This window comes from Nothobranchius furzeri, chromosome 12 (genome assembly GCF_043380555.1).
Source record: "Nothobranchius furzeri strain GRZ-AD chromosome 12, NfurGRZ-RIMD1, whole genome shotgun sequence".
In the NCBI taxonomy this organism is placed as follows: Eukaryota; Metazoa; Chordata; class Actinopteri; order Cyprinodontiformes; family Nothobranchiidae; genus Nothobranchius; species Nothobranchius furzeri.
This window is the reverse complement of record NC_091752.1, coordinates 32,340,136-32,358,554: the sequence shown is the minus strand read 5'-3', so window position 1 is coordinate 32,358,554 and position 18,419 is coordinate 32,340,136. Positions and strand designations below refer to the sequence as shown.

Genomic DNA, 18,419 nt, shown 5'->3' with positions numbered 1-18,419 from the left:
AAATTTGTTTCGTTTACAGCCAAGCAAAGTAAAAGTAAAAAGTTATGCTGAAGAGGGAGAAAAACATTAAAATACAATACAATAAAACCGACCGCAATGAGATCAAATAAATTCAATACAATAGACAGTTTATACCTTAAGAATGGGTTAAAAAGTAATAAATAATAACCATACTAGATACAGCTAGAAATACAGAGTACACTTCAACCGACAGATTTGTTGTAAAGTCTGACAGCAGTGGGGAGGAAAGACCTACGGAATCTCTCTGTCCCACACCTTGGGTGCCGCAGTCTCCCACTAAAAGAGCTGCTCATAGCTGTCAAAGTCACCTGCATGGGATGAGAGATATTATCCAACATGGATGACAGTTTAGCTGTCATTCTCCTGTCACTCACCACCTCCACAGGGTCCAGGGGGCATCCTAGAACAGAACTGGCCCTGCGGATCAGTCTGTTCAGCCTCCCCCGCAGAGATGCTGCTGCCCCAGCAGACCACACCATAAAAGATGGCCGAGGCCACAACAGAGTCATAAAAGGTCTTCAGGAGAGGGCCCACTACTCCAAATGACCTCAGTCTCCGTAGTAGGTACAGCCTACTCTGCCCTTTTCTATACAGGGCATCTGAATTATGAGTCCAGTCCAGTTTATTGTTCAGATGGACCCCAAGGTACCTGTAACTGTCCACAGTCTCAATGTCCATGCCCTGTATGCTCAGTGGTTGAAGCGAGGAATGCGTATGCCTACGAAAGTCTATCACCAGCTCCTTAGTTTTGCTGGCATTAATCTGTAGATAGTTCAGCTGGCACCAGTCCACAAAGTCCTGAGTCAGTCTCCTGTACTCCTTGTCATCCCCATCCTTGATGAGACCCACAATCGCAGAGTCATCCGAGAACTTCTGCAAGAAGCACTGATTTGAGTTATAGGATATAGGGTATTGCATCACTACAGGCTAAACTTTCCCAGCGATACCACAAGAATCAATTTGGTGTGGCAACCCAAAAATTTCTCTGGCCCCATGGCCACCCCTATGAAACTTTTCTGGGTTCGCCCCTGACTTCCACAGCTTCTGTACATGGGTGTGTAGAAAATGAGTGGACCAGGGAACGGCTACGGGCTCTAGGACCCAGTAGAGTCCTACGCGCACATGGTAGTGTGTCGCTGTGTCTCTACTAGAAGGAGAGCCAAGTCGGCTGCTTTTCTCTACTCCACATCCTTTCCTCTACCGGCGTTTTCTGTCGCTTTTTTAACCTAACCTCCAACGAGCAGCAAACACCCCTAACTCACGAACCAACACCTTTTTCTAACCCATTTTCTGGCCATGTGTTGGTCCTCATAGGGAAAACTTTATGACAGCCTGCTGTATCTCGTTGGAGTCGTGGATCCTTTTATTACACGTATTTTGATTTTGATTTAAATCACCGTGAACTGCATTAATCCGCACTTCTGTGAGCTGGTGCGGTGCGCAGCGCTGGGGGAGCGCGGAGGGTTTGCGCCCCGTCTCTCTCCACCGAGCCCGGTCATGATGAGAACCGGGAGGAAGCTCGGCTCTCTGATCTTGGCTCTCGTCTGGTTTCTGTCCACAGCTGTAGAGAACACGGCTCAGGAGGGTGAGTAAACAGCACAACTATCTTTTTTCAGCTGACTTGGGAGATGATGAGCCTAATTTTGTCATGTGAGTTGATTTACAGCCTGCTGTGCTCAGACTGGATGTCATTTATAGTGTTGCTGTATTTTTCACCCTGCTGGGGTTGGAAGGGCAGAAAGGAAGGAGAGTTTGTTGTTTTTGATCCATCTTTCTGGCTCAGATGGAACAATAAAAGGAAGTGTGACTGCTGTCAGATGAACAGTTTAACATCCGGAGGGTGCAGCTTTATCTGACTGATGTAAACATAAACCAAAACAGGATGTTGTTTTTTTTTTGTTCTTTTTCCTGCAGCTACTAAATATAATCTTCTGAATTGATGAAACAGTCATGACTCTCTCGTGTGTGTGTGTGTGTGTGTGTGTGTGTGTGTGTGTGTGTGTGTGTGTGTGTGTGTGTGTGTGTGTGTGTGTGTGTGTGTCAGATTAGAGCTGTGTGCAGTTTTGAAAAGCACCTTTTTGCTGAGATAATGCAAGTAGCTTGTAATATAAATAAGTTCATATAAAACATTCTTCCATATTATTGCAGAAAACCAGACCTAACTGCACTATTATTGAGTTATAGGTCATAGTTTCATCATGTAGTGAAATTCCCCACCACGTCCCTAAATAATAAACAACTACCTTATCTGACTTGGTGCTAACTTAACACAAAGCTGGCAGTGTACCATCAATACCATTACAGACAAATTACCGCCAGAATCCCTTTAAATGATCCCGACTGGCAGCAGAAGCTGAAAGATGCAGCTCAGGAGGAGGTGTTTACTGCCCCCATCAGCTCAGTGTGGGGTCATTAAAGCCTTCACTCACTGGGTTAGCTCATATATAAATGCTGGGAGCAGACATCGTGTCTAAGGGGCAGCAGGGGTGGAGAAATTGGGCAACCTCTTTGAAATCAGCAGGATATTGACTCCTGCCTCGCTGAAATGTTTATCATGGCCCTGCTCCACCTCTATGCTTCAGCTTCTACACCGTTGTGCAATTTGTAAGTTAGTGTCAAAAACCTTTTGAGTGAATTGGGGGGGGGGGGGGGCTTTTACTCCATCACACATGACTAGAGAAAAAAAAGGGTTGTTTTAATAAAGCTTCTAAAATATGGTTTTCATTTCATAAAACTGAAATATTTTAGTCTACCATTCTCTAGCTGACATTTATTTTAATTTCATTTCTCATGAAAATGAAAGAATGCTCTGTTGGATCTCCACTGGCCTTGTACAGCTCAAGGCTTCATTTTTCTAATTTCTCCTGATTGTTTGGACTTGTGAAGGTGTGAATAAAAACAGTACGCTTGCAGTTTCTACAACCTACAAAAACCTAAGGTTTAAAATCTCCATGACAACTGGGCAACTTCACTTGAAACAGCATAAATAATTTCAGCAAATGCCCCAAAACATGTTGTACTTACATCTGACGAAAAACGATGCGAGCTTGGTCTACACAAGGAGCTGCTGTTTACCTCCTGCATCCTACTGACAGTCACATCGATTTCCTCTCACCAATACTAATCACTCGTGCACACTCACCAATTACTTTGTTTCTTCTAGATGTTCTTGCACCCAAACCTGACTTGAATGTAACATTAGCAAATATTGGATTTTTTAATTGTTTTTCTTTGTTATTTTTATTTTTTTTGGAAACATGAAGCTTTTGGGAAATAGGACCATCTAACTGACATGGAAACAATTGTTTTTAACCTTTATGTCAACTGACAACTGTTAAAGTCAAAAAGTCCAATTAGTCATCATCACACACTGGTGAAATAACATCTCCGCATCTGACCCATCCCCGTGGGGAGCGATAAGCTGCAGTAATGGCTGCACTCGGAAACTATTTGGTGGTTTAACCCCCAATCCAAACGTGAAGACATTGGATCCAATTTTTGAAGTCTTTGGTATGACCCGACCATGGATTTGAACTCCAGTCTCCCGGTCCACTAGGCTACTGAGAAATTCTTCTGTCAGCGGTGGCAGCTACCACAGTCCTCCCTGACCTTGGGGCAGCTTAGGGTTCGGCGTCTTGCCCAGTTATGCCTGGCTGCAGAGCCTAGTTGGGACCAGCGCACCACCCACTCAGCCACGGCACTGTCCCAAGTTTTGTTTTGTATGTTTAGTGTGTGTCTTCATAAAGACACAAAACTAAAATGATCACATAGTTTGCAACTTCAGTTTTAGTCATCTCATGTACATATGCTCCAGAACGTTAACATGTCTTAATGTTGGTTTTTATGAGAGTAGGGCACGTCCAGAGCTTGCCAAGCAATAGCAGCGGGTGAGTGTGAGTGCTTTTAGTGATACACAGACTTTTGGAGGATGGCCTGGTGTAAAGAAGGAAGACAAAGCAACTCCAAATCTCCAAAAACACCATCAAGGATACACTGATATTCTGCCAAAGGTCCATGGATTGAACTGCTGAGGACCAAGGAAAAGTCGTTGTCTCTGGTTAATCTCTTTTCATACTTTTTTGGGGCATCTTGAAAACTAAAATGTTCAAAAAGGAAACAGTGAGGACTACTGTTAGTCCTATGTCCAACCAACCGTTAAACATCCTGAGAACATTCATATTTAAGGTTGCTTCTCCGCCGATGAAGGGGGCTCACCAACAGTCAGAACACAGACATAACTAAAGAATGGTACCTAAACATCCTCCCAGAGGAACTCCTCCCAAACACCTAATAACATTTGGTGATGAACAGTGCATTTTATCATCTGAATGGATCAATGGTAAATGTGTTTGATATAGCGTCTTCTGGGGTTTTACAACTCCCCAAGGTGCTTTACAACACAGTCATTCAACCTTGCACACACACATTCACACAGTGGTGGTGATGAGGAGCTAAAATGCCCTGGGGTGCACTGACAGAAGCAAGGCTGCTGTCCACAGGCGCCACCAGTCCCTCTTACCAGCAGGCAAGGAGAGTTAAGTGTCTTGCCCAAGGACACAACAGTTACAACAGATAGGGCTCAAACCTGCAACCCTCCAGTTACGGGGCAGGCACTTGTTTCTTCTACCACCGTTGCCAAGCTGTAAGACTAAAATTATTTTTAAATAGCTCAGGGAATGGCGGAGGGCTTCAAAATAAGCAAAAACATTGCCAAAGACTCTGCATAAACTTCATATATTTGTTGATAAAAGCTTTAAGTTTATATACTCTTTCTTCACTGAAACATCTGCTCTATAAATAGAAGCAGCAAACAATGAAAAACAATACTTGAGTCATCCTGAAATGTTTTGGCCACAGCTGTATGCTGAATGTTATCCTTTCCTAATTAGGCATTCATCTTAAGTGCTTAAAAAGAGGCTTTTATTATGAAAGCCAGTGCTACATCCTGTCTTATACATGTTGAGGACAAATAAAGAGGTTGTAAGGCCAGTTTATTGCATTGAGTAGAAGATTCATTCCATAAATAGATATTTACTTGTGATCATCTGGCTTACCATTGGCCTACATCTCATGCGGTTACTTACCTTAAGCCAGATTTGTAACGAGTGCTGTGCCAGATAAAACCAAACAAACACAAACCTGTGCCAGTTTGCTCTCATCCCGAGCTTGCTGGAGTGCTGGCTGAAGCAAATTCTCATCCCGGTTCTGATCCTGCCACCAAAACTCTCTCTCTGCCTGACACGAACTATCGCTGACTGGCATTCAGTCGGTCAGTGTTAGATCATTTCTGTGTGCCAGCACTCAGCTGCAATCAGTTACCGGGCCAGGGTTCAAAAACAGTTGTGTTGGTTGTTACCCAAGTAAAGTGATGCATCTGAATACCAAGACCTTCACTCTGGTGATTTTATAGCTGTCCTGTTGATTGATGAAATAGATAGATTTTTAAACTGCATCTCTTTGTTTTAGACATTTCCATGCTTCTACTCAAATGGTTTAAATTTATATTCATGAAGGATACTTTTCCAGAACTTGATGTCAAGATGTTGAGGTAATTTGAATAACGTTGGCGCATGTACATGTCAACATGCATGGCTGTGGGTCCCAAAAACCAGGAATGGGTGACACTGATTCAGAGGAGCTGTGTGACTGTATATGTCAAGGGTGTCTATTGATTCAACAGGTGCCCACTGTTGCATTCTCCATAGCTTAAAATCTAAGCTAAACAACAGCTGATTGCACCTGAAATGACTGATGAGTCCAAAACGATAATTTCTTGATGTTAGTGAAGTTATATTTATGAATATCATTAACTGCCAGCCGTTTCCTGATCAGAAAAGCCCTTCGCTGCCAGCGTTTTTCTGCGTTTTCACAGTTTTTTCAAGAGTCACAGAATATTGCGCGCTAGGATGAACGCTAAAACTACCAAACAAAGAGTAGACTGACCTCTCACATCAGGAAGAATCCGCACGTTTCAAGCGTTATCCATTCTTTCATAATCCGTTGTTGAATCGTGATCGACAGAAGCTTTTCCGGTTCGCGCCTCACTTTTTGTACAGCAGCGGCCCAAAACAATCTCCTAACACACGGATTTTCCGCTTCCTGATCATGTGGCGTGTGATGTACGCGGATGAAGATCGGCTTTAAAGCTGGGATGTTTGTTCTCGCGGTGTGGGGCTCGTTCAGACGCCCACACAGTAAAAAAATGCAAATGATGACTTTTGAGAATGCAATGCTGATTGCAGTTTTCTGGCGCTGTGGTTTCCGGATCTGCTCGGGGTCCTGCGCCTGCTGAAGATGTCATACTACCACAACTTGGCCGAAATATATTCCATCTCTTTTTCGATTATGTTCTTTCACATAGGTTTTGGAAAGAGTTGAGCAGTTTTGTTATTGAATTAACTTTTATTACTGCCTAAATGTATTCAAAAATGCAACGTAAATTCTGTAATTTGTACGTCCAGCCAATCATCTTGTGTGATGTCATCAACAGGCGCAGGGGCCCCGAGCCGGCCAGAAGGAAACATGGCATCTAAAATGGCATCCCCCGTGCCCTATGTACTTCAGATCTGATTTTTATGGTTATACGTTACAAAGCCGTAGGGCTGGGCTATTAATCAAAAATTTATCGTTATCGAAATTTCTGACTCTTATCAGGATAATTTTTCTCATGTCAACAAATTTGATAATAAAAAAATGAAAAGATGTGTGTAGGTTGGCAACGTTCATGTCCGTTTAAGAAGCTGTACCCCCTTGAGACACGCAAAAATATAACTCAACATAATACATGTGACAGCCCCATCTAGTGGACAACTTTTGTTTCTTCGCATACCTGTAGTTATCGTCCATTTATCGTTATCAAGGTGAAATAGTCAACATATTGTGATATTGATTTTATGCCATATTGCCCAGCCCTACAAAGCCATCAATACTTTTCAATGATTGGACATAATTTTATTCATTTTCAACAACTTTTCAATAGATATTTCTAGAGATTAATGGTAAAAAAATCACGTGTGTGTTGCAAGCTGCTGCTGTACTGTTTTTTGCAACCCTCAGATTCTCTGTTTTTAGGGGGGGGGGGGGGGGGGGGGGGCTAGAAGAAAGGGGTCAGACCTTTGGTTTTATTTTTTTTTTAATGTAGCTTGCTTGAACATCTTTTTCAAAGCACCTTTAATACTGTGATAATGAGACTGATGAAGCCAGTCATAAGTTTCTCAGTAGGTTCTGGAAAAAGTACATTTATTTTCATGCAGGCATTTTACTTTTGTTGCATTACTGAAAATGAAAAGATGTCGTCGTCTCGTCGTCGTCGTCTTCCTCCGCTTATCTGGGTCGCGGGAGCAGCATCCCAATTAGGGAGCTCCAGACCGTCCTCTCCCCGGGCACCTCCACCAGTTCCTCTGGCAGGACCCCAAGGCGTTCCCGGACCAGATTGGAGATGTAACCTCTCCAACGTGTCCTGGGTCGACCCGGGGGCCTCCTGCCGGCAGGACATGCCCGAAACACCTCCCCAGGGAGGCGTCCAGGAGGCATCCTGACCAGATGCCCAAACCACCTCAACTGGCTCCTTTCAATCCGGAGGAGCAGCGGTTCTACTCCGAGTCCCTCCCGAATATCCGAGCTCCTCACCCTATCTCTAAGGCTGAGACCGGCCACCCTACGGAGGAAACTCATTTTGGCCGCTTGTATCCGCGATCTCTTTCTTTCGGTCGTTACCCAAAGCTCATGACCATAGGTGACGATTGGGACGTAGATCGACCGGTAAATCGAGAGCCTGGCTTTCTGGCTCAGCTCCCTCTTCACCACGACAGATCGGCTCAGCGTCCGCATCACTGCAGACGCTGAACCAATCCGGCTGTCGATCTCCCGATCCCTCCTACCCTCACTCGTGAACAAGACCCCGAAATACTTAAACTCCTCCACTTGAGGTAGGACCTCTCCCCCGACCCGGAGTTGGCAAGCCACCCTTTTCCGGTCAAGAACCATGGTCTCAGATTTGGAGGTGCTGATCCTCATCATGAAAATGAAAAGAGCAAAGTATATTTCTTAAACAGTTAAAAAGCTTGGTACTTTGAACTTTTAGAAACAATAAAACATCTCAGTTGTGAAAAGACGCATCTTAAAGAAAACAGAGAAGCATTTTTGTCAGTATATTTCTGAAGTTACTTGGACAATCATGCCCTGGGTGACTGGAAACCTTCACCAGCGAATCAACTTACACTCTGGAGAAGCCACTTATGGAGATTTTAGTACATTTAAAAAGAAATAAAATTATAATCATTTGTTTGATTTTATATGAACTTTTATTAAATTTCAGTGTCTGATTGGTTAAAGAAGTGAAATAAATGAGTCCCACAAGGACAAAAACCAAGTAGCTTGTGTTCCCAAGCTTGCCTGTAGCTCTCTGTCTCTCTTTGCTCCTCTGCATACCAACACTTTTCTGAAGAGCCAGCCTCTTCTTTTTTATCCTTTCTGGGTTTTGTAAACTCAATGAATAATTAGAGACAGAGCCAAATGACCTGGAAAAGATCGGAAGATATCAGCTGGTCAGATTTTACCATCAGACAGAATTAATTACAAAGATTAGACCGTCTTTGTTGTCTAAACAAACTGGGGGTGGTGGGGGTGGTGAAGGGGAATAAAAGAGCCCTTAAGGGAGTCATACACACTCCAGTGTCTGAGGAGCATCGCCCAGTTTTCAGCACATTTTCCTGAGAAGTAACTCAAACCCATAGTTCAGTCTGTGGTGAATAGCTGATGTTCAGATGTCATAAGGGTTCCAAATAAATTCTGCTTAAACATTTCAGGAAATAACTTCACTTTGGTTTATCTTTCAAACCCTGCTGCTTGACATTTTGAGGGCAGACTGGCATTGATTTGTCGGCCATGGGAGAAGGGGACACACTGTTTGAAATGTCCCCATGTGTCAAGCATCATTGGTCATTATAGCCTTCAGTGTGATTCAGCGTTCTGCTGATCTCACTGAGTTATAGATGAGGTAACAATATAACAACAGGAAACCATTAACTCACAATAAGAAAAAAACACAATGATATGCACTCATAAGTTGATGCCTTCAGGGGGGGGGGGGGGGGGTCATTTCCTGTCAGTCAGCTTCAGCCCAACATAATGACAAACGTCAGGGCACCTAGCTTCATTGTAGCATTTGAACGCGCCCTCCTGTGACGCTCTGATATTTTTCTGGCCCAATTTGGCTCTCAGCAAGGTGGAAAAATGTAACTTTACAATGAAAAAAGAAGAAAAGAATAATGAATGGAAGTCAAGCGGATAGCAACATCCAGTCACTCCTGCTGGAACTTAATCTTTAGAAAGCAAGCTGTGGATATTTATAATGCTGGGTGACAGCAGATAGGGGAGTTCAGAGAAGTGCAAACATGCAGTCATCAATTTTTATAGTTAAAATGAACGAGTGGCTTGGGGTGCAGCAGGAGTAAAAGAGGAGTGTTTTCACTGGCGCACACACACATATGCACTGGTGAACATACAAATTCTTTAGAACAGCAGCTGCTATTTGTTTTTTGTTTTTTTCCTTCTGACAGACCACCAATCTCAATAAATCTTAGGTTTTGCTTGGGTGAGAACAAGGACAAAACAAGAAAGTCTCACAAGATTCAGCTCCGAGGCTCACACAGTTGCATAGCGGGGCTGAACCGCTGGGTTGCCTGACATCAATAATTTCACAACAGAAAGGTCACACACCTATGTGTCAGTGTGTTTATCTTGAGATGTTGTTGATTGGACTCAGGCACGCTCTTCAGCTGTTGGCCTTTATACCGAAGCTTTTGATGGAAGGATAGACGCTGAGCCCCTCTTACACTGAAAATCCTGTGAGATAAAGTCAGTTTGGACACCTTAATCCTTATCTGTATTTTAACACATTCATCTTTGTCTCTCTTATTCATTCACTTGTTTATTTTTTTACCTTCACTGCAAACTATTGATGAACACACGGAACGATCATGTGCGTTGCAGTGGGCAAAGTATTTCAATGTCTACCAGACTAAATACAAAAAAGAGTTTAGAATGATGGGAGGAGAAAGAGCTGTCCAAACCAAGGTCATACCAGCAGATCAATAGGATTTAGGCCCAGATTTTGCCCAAGCCACTACAAACCCTTTATTTTGTTTTCAATGAGCCATTTAGAAGTGGATTGACTGGGGTGCTTTGGATTATTGACTTTCAGCTAAACCCAGGTGCAGTTGAGCTTAAAGGGACAAATTGTTGTCCAAACATTTTCCTTCAAGATTTTTTGGTAGAAAAGAATAAATGGTTCCATCAATTACAGCAAATCCCAAACTAGGGATGCAATGATACCACTTTTTTCCAAACCGATATGATACCGATACTTGGATCTGAGTACTCGCCGATACCGATTACCGATAACGATACTTCTACCACACAAAAAAATGCTATGAATTGGAATATAGGTTTTATTTTCTTCTCTGCTTTCATCAGGAAAAGACTGTGAGGTAGATAAAAAGTAAAATATATGAATAGAAATTATCACAAAACTAAAATATTAGGTGAACAAAAATGACAAGTTACAGTGAAGCCACTTTCAAGCAACTGCATTGGTATTGGTTAACTTTTACCCATACTGATATTGGTATCGGTATCTGTATCGGTAAATCTGTATCTGCATCCCCATCCCAAACCATCACACCACCAATGCCATGTTTGATTGTTGGTATGATGTTTTCCTTTTTTCTGAAATGCTGTTTTAGTTTTCCACCATGTTTATCTGGATGCAAACCCTGCAAAAAGTTCCACCTTGGACTTGTATGTCTACAGAAATGTTTCTCAAAGTCTTGGGGATCATCAAGGTGTTTTTTGTTGTTGTTGTTGTTGTTTGCAAGTGTGAGACAAGCCTTTGTACACATTTTAGTCAGCAAAGGTTTTGGTCCTAATTGAAACTCCTCCATGAGGCCATTTTTGCTCGGCCCCTTTTGTACTGTTGAATCATGAACTTTGACCTTAGGTTTACAACATGTTAGATGTTGTTCTAGGATTTCTTATTTTTGAATTTTAGAATGGAACATGCTGTATTGCTTTTTAAGGTGACAGTTTTTATTGAAGTGATGTTTTTTTTATTTTATTTTTTTTTACTGTGCCCTGGGTGTCACTGGAACCAAACTCACCTTTCCAATAATGTGTTTAATAGCGGTTGATTAAAAGGCAGCTGTTTCCCTTTAATATAAACAATGTCATAATTTGAAAACTATATTTTGTTTTTTAGGAGAGTTTTGCTTGTTATTTGAATTTGTTTGTTGATCTGAATCATTTAATGCTACAATGGATAATTTGCTAGAAAAGCTAACTTAAAACATTTTTTCATTCCTCTTTAAAGAGCAAGTCACCCCTAAATCTACTTGTTTTTGCTGATAAACAAAATAAATGAGTATGTAATTGTGGTGAATACACATGTAGTCAATAATTTGGCACTTTAATACATCTTAGTTGAAATTTAAATATTCTGCCTAAAACTCTGTGTTGTGCCATCTGCACTCTGCACTGCATTTGAATTTAAATTTGCCATTGCTATTGGCTAAGAGGTGCACTATGACATTAGCTGGTACATCATGATTTCACAATGTCATTGTGAGCCTGTGTGTGTGTGTGTGTGTGTGTGTGTGTGTGTGTGTGTGTGTGTGTGTGTGTGTGTGTATTTGTTAGTGGCTCCGCCCTCTCAGTGTGCCAGGCAGCAGAATTTGTTGCATTTCCCAAACAGGAAGTGGGAGTGGAGTGAGAATCTGGTAGGGGGTGACTTGCTCATTAACGCTCTAACATAGCATAGTTATAAATAGAGTGTGGACCGTAAAGTTGCTATAGCGAGTCGACAGAAAAAGCTAGGTTTTGAATGCAAACATGGGGTATCTTCACTGGTCATTCAGTATATCCAAGTAGTCAGCTGACCTCATTCTTGGAGCACATCCTGTTGCTGAACTGAGACTGAGAAACTGCAGCGACCCCAGATCATAGCACTGCCCCCTCAAGCTTGTAAAGTAGGCACTAGGCACAAGCCCATCTGGACTCATCAGACCAGTTTTTAATAATGCGTTGGACAGTTCTTAACCCAGTTTTAGTCAATTTTGCAACCTCCTTAGATGTTTTCTTTGCTTGATGCATGCCAGAGATGTGACCCATCTCAAACATATTTTCCATGACAACGAGATGTGTCTTTTGACTTGGTTGTTTATAAATTGAGAAGCAATTCGTTTGCAGTTGGGCCGTGTATATTAATATGTATTAGCGTTACAATTTTAATGATTTGGAAAGTTAGCAGTGAACAAGTAACTAACTATTGGCGTGCACTAAAATGTACATGACAGTCCTTCAGTGGTTGCAGAAGTGGGATTTAAATGGTCACTTGAACAAGTGACAGACTGACCAGCTGGTCCATAAAACCATGTTGTTTGCATGGCTAAAATTGACTTCACTGAATCTGATCTTCTCCATAAATTTCAGTGAGGTGGCATGTGTGATAAGTTCCTGTTAATCCCCCAAATCCTCCAAGCTGAAATCCCCATGGCTCTGAAACATAATACCCAAATCTGTACAAGACAAGACGGGAATTGGCTTTTCCACTGTTGCTCCCACAGGATGTGAACGGGACACACGAGTACATCTCACTAACCCACCCTGAGAAGTCTTGTGTTACTATTATTTTACTGTGAGCCAACCGTCATCCAGTCTGGGGTGTTTTGTTTGGAATGGATCTGGGAGGTCCCCACATCCAGGTTTAACACCTTCTTCAGCTTCAACACTAATTACTCCTGTGTGTCATCACAGGGAAAGTGGCTGATGTGGCAACTGATGAAAGGAGGGACTATTTAAATGGTGCCAAAAGACTATGGATCTGAGATTTTTTCCCCACCACCATGCATAAAATTCATAATTTTCAAATGCTGGAATTTTGAACAGTTAGAAAAAGAAGACTGCAATTATCTAAAAAATAAAGATTTGATCTAGTAGTCATATGGAATATGATAGTGTGATAGGAAAAGCCTCATGATATATTAAAACCAAACAGAACACATTCCTTAAACTTCCTGAGTTAGGAGAGGTTGATGACATTCTTAGAGTTTATAAAAACACAAAAAAATCCTAAAAATAGCTTTACTGCTGTGAACTACAAGGAAGTATTGCCTCACATGTTGGTTTAATAAAATATACTAGAGCAGTGGCATTTGCAAACTTTACAAGATAACTGCCAGAAATAGTAATTTGACTTTTAACATAGTTAATTGAAAAAGGTTAATCATTTAATAATTATTTATTTTAGCATGAGCTAGAGCTGACCTGGGTGATGTGGAAATGCTGATGCAATAATTGATGTCATGATAAGACTTGTTTTGCTTCATTTTATAATTTACAGACCAAAATGCATAAATTTAACTAAATAGCTCATTTAAAGTGATTGTGTGTATTTTCCCTGGCGATAGGGGGCAGTACATACCTAGATCATTGCAAGCAAGCAGTATTTTTGTGTTTGAGCACTATCTCCGCTCCGCTCCGGCACGAACTCTGCAGCAAAAATGGTCCCGTTGTAGTCAGTCAGAGCTGTTCCGCTACTGTGGCTGTGTGGCGTAATGCGCCGCCCGCCGTTCCGCCATCCGGCAAAAATAGAATCAATTCTATTTTTGCCGGATGCCGGAGCACCTCCGCAGTCAATGGACAGAAATCACAACCGCCCAACAGAAAAGCGAGCAAGCACAACTTCAGTTATTTCACAATAAATCGATGAACAAAAAGCGTTTTTTGTTTCATATGCACAGGTTTAACAACTTTTAACAACTATCAATGGCGGCTGAACTTTAGATGCACAAAAATAAGCCATAAATACAGTTTCCACTATTAAAGTAGTCACACCTTGTTGGTCCAAACACTGCTGATCTCTCAACACAAATGATGGGCAGATTAAACAGTTCATTTCGATGCTTCTCCCACACAACGGGTGTTTGGATCTAACTTCCACGTTTATTGCTCGGACTGTATCGCAAGATCTCGAAAATCCTGCGCATGCCTGTTTGCGCATCTCAGGTCTCCGCACCAGAGCGGAGCCGTTGTAGAGCGGGTATAGTATAATTTGAGTTCGGAAGCAAGCGGCAGCAGAAAGCGGGGGCGGAGCGGAGATAGTGGAATTTTGTGGTAAGACCTTACCAACGGATGGCCATTACCCAGCAAACATTGTCAGGGCGGCAAGGTGTCCACTGCCAAAAATGGTCGCGGTCGGACTTCTTCAATTTGTTAAAACATATACTGAAAATTCCCTAAAATTCATTCAGATATATTTGTACATTTCAATAATTATGTGTTTATTTGTTATTTTGACAATTAGTTACGTGTATGGCATCCAATAAATATTGGTCCCATGGTAATATGGTGTGTACGGCCAAAAATGGTTGTGGTCGGATGCCTTCCTCCTCTATCTGCTTCCTCTTCAGCACATCCTGAGCTCCTTCAATGGAATCTCCTACCATCTTTATGCAGATGACATCCAACTTTACATCTCCTTTAAGCCCCATGAGATGTCTAAGCTGCAGCTGTTACACACCTGCTTAGACTCTATCAAAACCTGGATGGCTGGGAGCTTTCTTCAGCTGAATGAAGATAAGACTGAGATCCTCATCTGTGCCCCAGAGAAGCTGGTTCCCAAAGTCAGAGACTCTCTTGGTCAGCTTGCTTCTCACACCAAACCTTCTGTCAGGAATCTTGGTGTGGCCTTTGACCCAGCTCTCACCCTGGATTCTCATGTCAGTTCTCTTGTTCGCTCTTTCTTCTTCCATCTCAGGAACATTGTTAAGCTGAGTCCCATTCTGTCTCGCTCTGAACTTGAGACAGTTCTCCACACCTTCATCTCCTCACGCTTAGACTACTGTAACTCTCTTTTCACGTGTCTGAGCAGAACCTCCCTGAGCCGTCTACAGGTGGTTCAGAATGCCTGTGCTCGGCTTCTGACCAAGTCCTCCAAACACACCCACATCACCCCGCTTCTCCTCCAGCTTCATTGGTTGCCAGTCAACTTCAGGGTTCATTTCAAGATCCTGGTTCTGGTCTATAGGGCCTTACATGGACAAGCACCATCTTACATTGGTGATCTTCTTAGTCCCTACACCCCCAGCAGGTCCCTGAGGTCCAGTGATCAAAGCATACTGGTTGTGCAGCACACCAGGCTAAAGACCAGAGGTGACAGATCATTTGCTGCTGTGGCCCCCAGACTCTGGAACTCTCTCCCCCTGAGCCTGAGATCAGTGGACTCAGTGGTCTCCTTTAAAAAGCAGCTGAAGACTCACTTGTTCAAGCTGGCTTTTGTATGACCTTCTTCAACCCCTCTCTCTTTATTCTGCTCTCCCCACCTATTCCACCTTCCTCAGGATCCACTGATTTCCCTCTTTCCTATTCACTCTCTCGCTCTTTCTTAACATTTTTTAATCACAATTGTCAATTTTTTGCTCATTTTAAATATATTTTAAACCATTTTCTAAAGTCTCTTTTATATTTTTACATTTTTTGTTTTTGTGAAGCGCCTCGTGATTTTTATCTTGAGAGGCGCTATAGAAAAGATATTTTCTTCTTCTTAATATTGTTAAAACATGTAACAGAATTTTTTTTCCTAAAAATCCATTCATATATATTTGTACATGTGTACAGTTACGTGTATAATTGGTATTTTGACAATTAGTTACGTGTAGTTCAACATAAAGCATCCCAGCAAATCAGGAGCTTGCTGCCACTTCAGGGGCAAATTTCAAGTTTAAATGTAAGTCAACAAATTGTAGCTATCAAGTTAATATTTGAAATGTTTATTTTTTTTTATATCCAAAGCAGTTAGCTATGGTTGGTTAGTTGCTTGGTAGTTGCAGATTAGGTGGCTAGCAGGTAGTAACTCATTAACATATTTAATTTAACCAATATATACACAATTTAAAAAGTAAAAGCGTCATTATACATTTATATTGAAACTTATACGTTTAAAATATAACATTACCGCCTGTGTCACATGACGCTACATAGCCGCCGCGGAAGTCGCGGTCCCATGATGCAAGTCAGTTCTATTTAACCATTTTCTTTGACCAAGGAAGGACAGTGTCTGACCCGCTCCCATGTATTTTAGACTCGATTTTTATGGTTATATATTACAAAGTTGCAAATATTTTTCAACAATTGGGCATAATTGCATTCATTTTCAACACTTTGATGGATATTTACAAAATTTAACAGTAAAAACTACACATTGTCTCCTTAAGCGAATTGTTGAAAATGGTGTTTTATATTTCTAAACCCCAACCTCAGCCTAACCCTAACCCTGAAGCTTCTACTTTGGTTTTGAGACTTTGTTGCTGTTTAAAAGTTACCAGTCTAAATGTAGTCTATGTTTGCTTGTGGCATATAATACTGCAATGGCTTTTCTTTTTCTTTTCTTTTTTTCCTTTTTCCAGAACATTTAAGCCAAAGGACTATGTATTTATATCCCAGAGTTGCCACAGGCTTTGACAACATTGCTGGATTTGACAGCTCAGGCCTAAATAAGAATAAATTGTTTGAACAGGTCTTTTTATGATGCCGCTCATGATGAAAAACTCATTTGCACATGAAGTCACAGTGTAGACGGGAACCCCTTACAAACGTTCAGCCGGTGACTTATGTTCAGCTGAAAGTGTTTTTTTTTCCTTTGAAGTTGCTTCAAGCATCAAACATTAATTTCTAAGCAGCAGAGTGGTGAGAACCTCTACTCCTTTTTTATACAAAATACAATTATTACCTCTGAGTGTTTTACAGACGAAATTGAAATATCAAAAGTAAGTGGTGCTTTTTTTTACTGGTTAATAGAAAGTGTTTATTGCAGTCCATTGATGAGCTGTAAAGCAATCTTTTTGATGTACTAAAAAAAGAAACTGAATTGTAGGACGCCATCAAAAGGCTGATATTCCATTCTGTAAGATAATATTCTGTCTATTAGTTTTATTTGGATCAACTCTGACATCCAGACATTTACATAACCGTGTGTAATTAATGCAGATTTATGTGTTGGTTTTGCTATTGTGGAACAGTGCTGTTAAAAGCCCTGCTGCTTTTAAAAATGACCTCATTCAACATTCTCTTTGTTTAAAGGCTCGAGGGCACAAGCTATATGCTATATTTAGGTCAACTGCACTCTCATGCTGAATCAGTTAATTGGATGGTCAAAGGTACTGATAGACTTCCTCTGTTAGATGAAAACAAGAAAGCCCTGTTAATCCTCAGACTTTTCATTTTAAGGAACATAGAAGTTTCACCATCAGTGAGCATTGAGGTCTCAGTGCCAGTTTTTTTTACTGATGCACCACAGAGACTCACCTTTTTGAGAGACTTCATAGATACATGTTAGCAGTGCTGCACAAAGGGTGCCATTTATTGACCATTAAATCACCAGTGTTATCCAATCTTTAGTTGGAGCTCTTATCTCTTCATCCTCTGAGTCTATTTTCAGCATGAAACAATAGCAGAAGTCCTGTCTCCAGGGCGATGTTGTGCTTTTTATTGCTTTTATTTTGTTGACCCCTATTACAGAGGTGGTTAAACCAAGAAAGTTAACCCTTTACCTTTCAGAACTGCTGTTTTTAGAGCACAGGAAGTCAAGCAAACCTATGTGAACATCATTGCACAAATTCAGTTGTTTATTTTTCACATATGTTGGCTTTTTTATTTGTCTTTTCCATTAAACACACATGACCTTATGCATATTTAGCAGACAAATGCTTTAAAGGTATGGAACACTCATTCAATCAATTGCTGGGTTTCACTCATGTTACCCTGCAGTTGCGCAAAACACAAATGAGGGATGGGAAGTATTTTGCTCCACTACTAAAGACAGTGTGATGGATGAAAGCGAGTATACTAAACCTTTAAATGGGCTGGCACAGACATGATATTGCGAAAAAATGCTTCTTCTTTTAAGTTATGACCCATTTAGTAAAAAAATGTCTGGGACACCGGTAAGCCATTTCTAGGAAGTAGAAATGAGCTACATCACAGCTGAGTTTCGGATGGCAGATTTTGAAGTCTTATTTCCTGATATTTGGACATCTTGCCCTGGATTGGATAACAGCTACGTGACTCTACCACTGACTTGCAACAGTGATGTTTTATCTGCACAAATAACACAAGCCTGGAAGAGTTCTGCTATGTGGTGAAGTTGCTAATGCTAACGGTTAGCTTCTACTAGCCAATACATTTTCTTCTGTTTGCTGGACACTAAACTAAAAACAGCCTTCCCTGTCACAAGTCAAGATGGGTGAGTCCATGTATGTGAAGTGATAGTGTTACGTAGATCTGTCAGGATAGTTTCACTGTTTATTTTCTATCAGAAGCTAATGAAGGAGATAGGTGTAGGAGAC

The 18,419-nt window shown here is 41.4% G+C and overlaps 1 protein-coding gene across 2 annotated transcripts in view; it reads left to right on the top strand.

The window, feature by feature from the left end:
• Positions 1-1,385: 1,385 nt before the first annotated feature.
• The window catches only part of adam12b (ADAM metallopeptidase domain 12b), a 124,288-nt gene continuing 107,254 nt past the window's right edge, over positions 1,386-18,419 (top strand). The window contains exon 1 of one of the 2 annotated variants that reach the window (XM_015944850.3): positions 1,386-1,606. In XM_015944850.3, coding sequence (XP_015800336.3) covers positions 1,519-1,606 — 88 coding nt within the window. In that variant the 5' untranslated portion in view covers positions 1,386-1,518. The remainder of the gene's footprint in view (positions 1,607-18,419) is intronic. The other variant, XM_015944851.3, reaches the window with a different exon arrangement.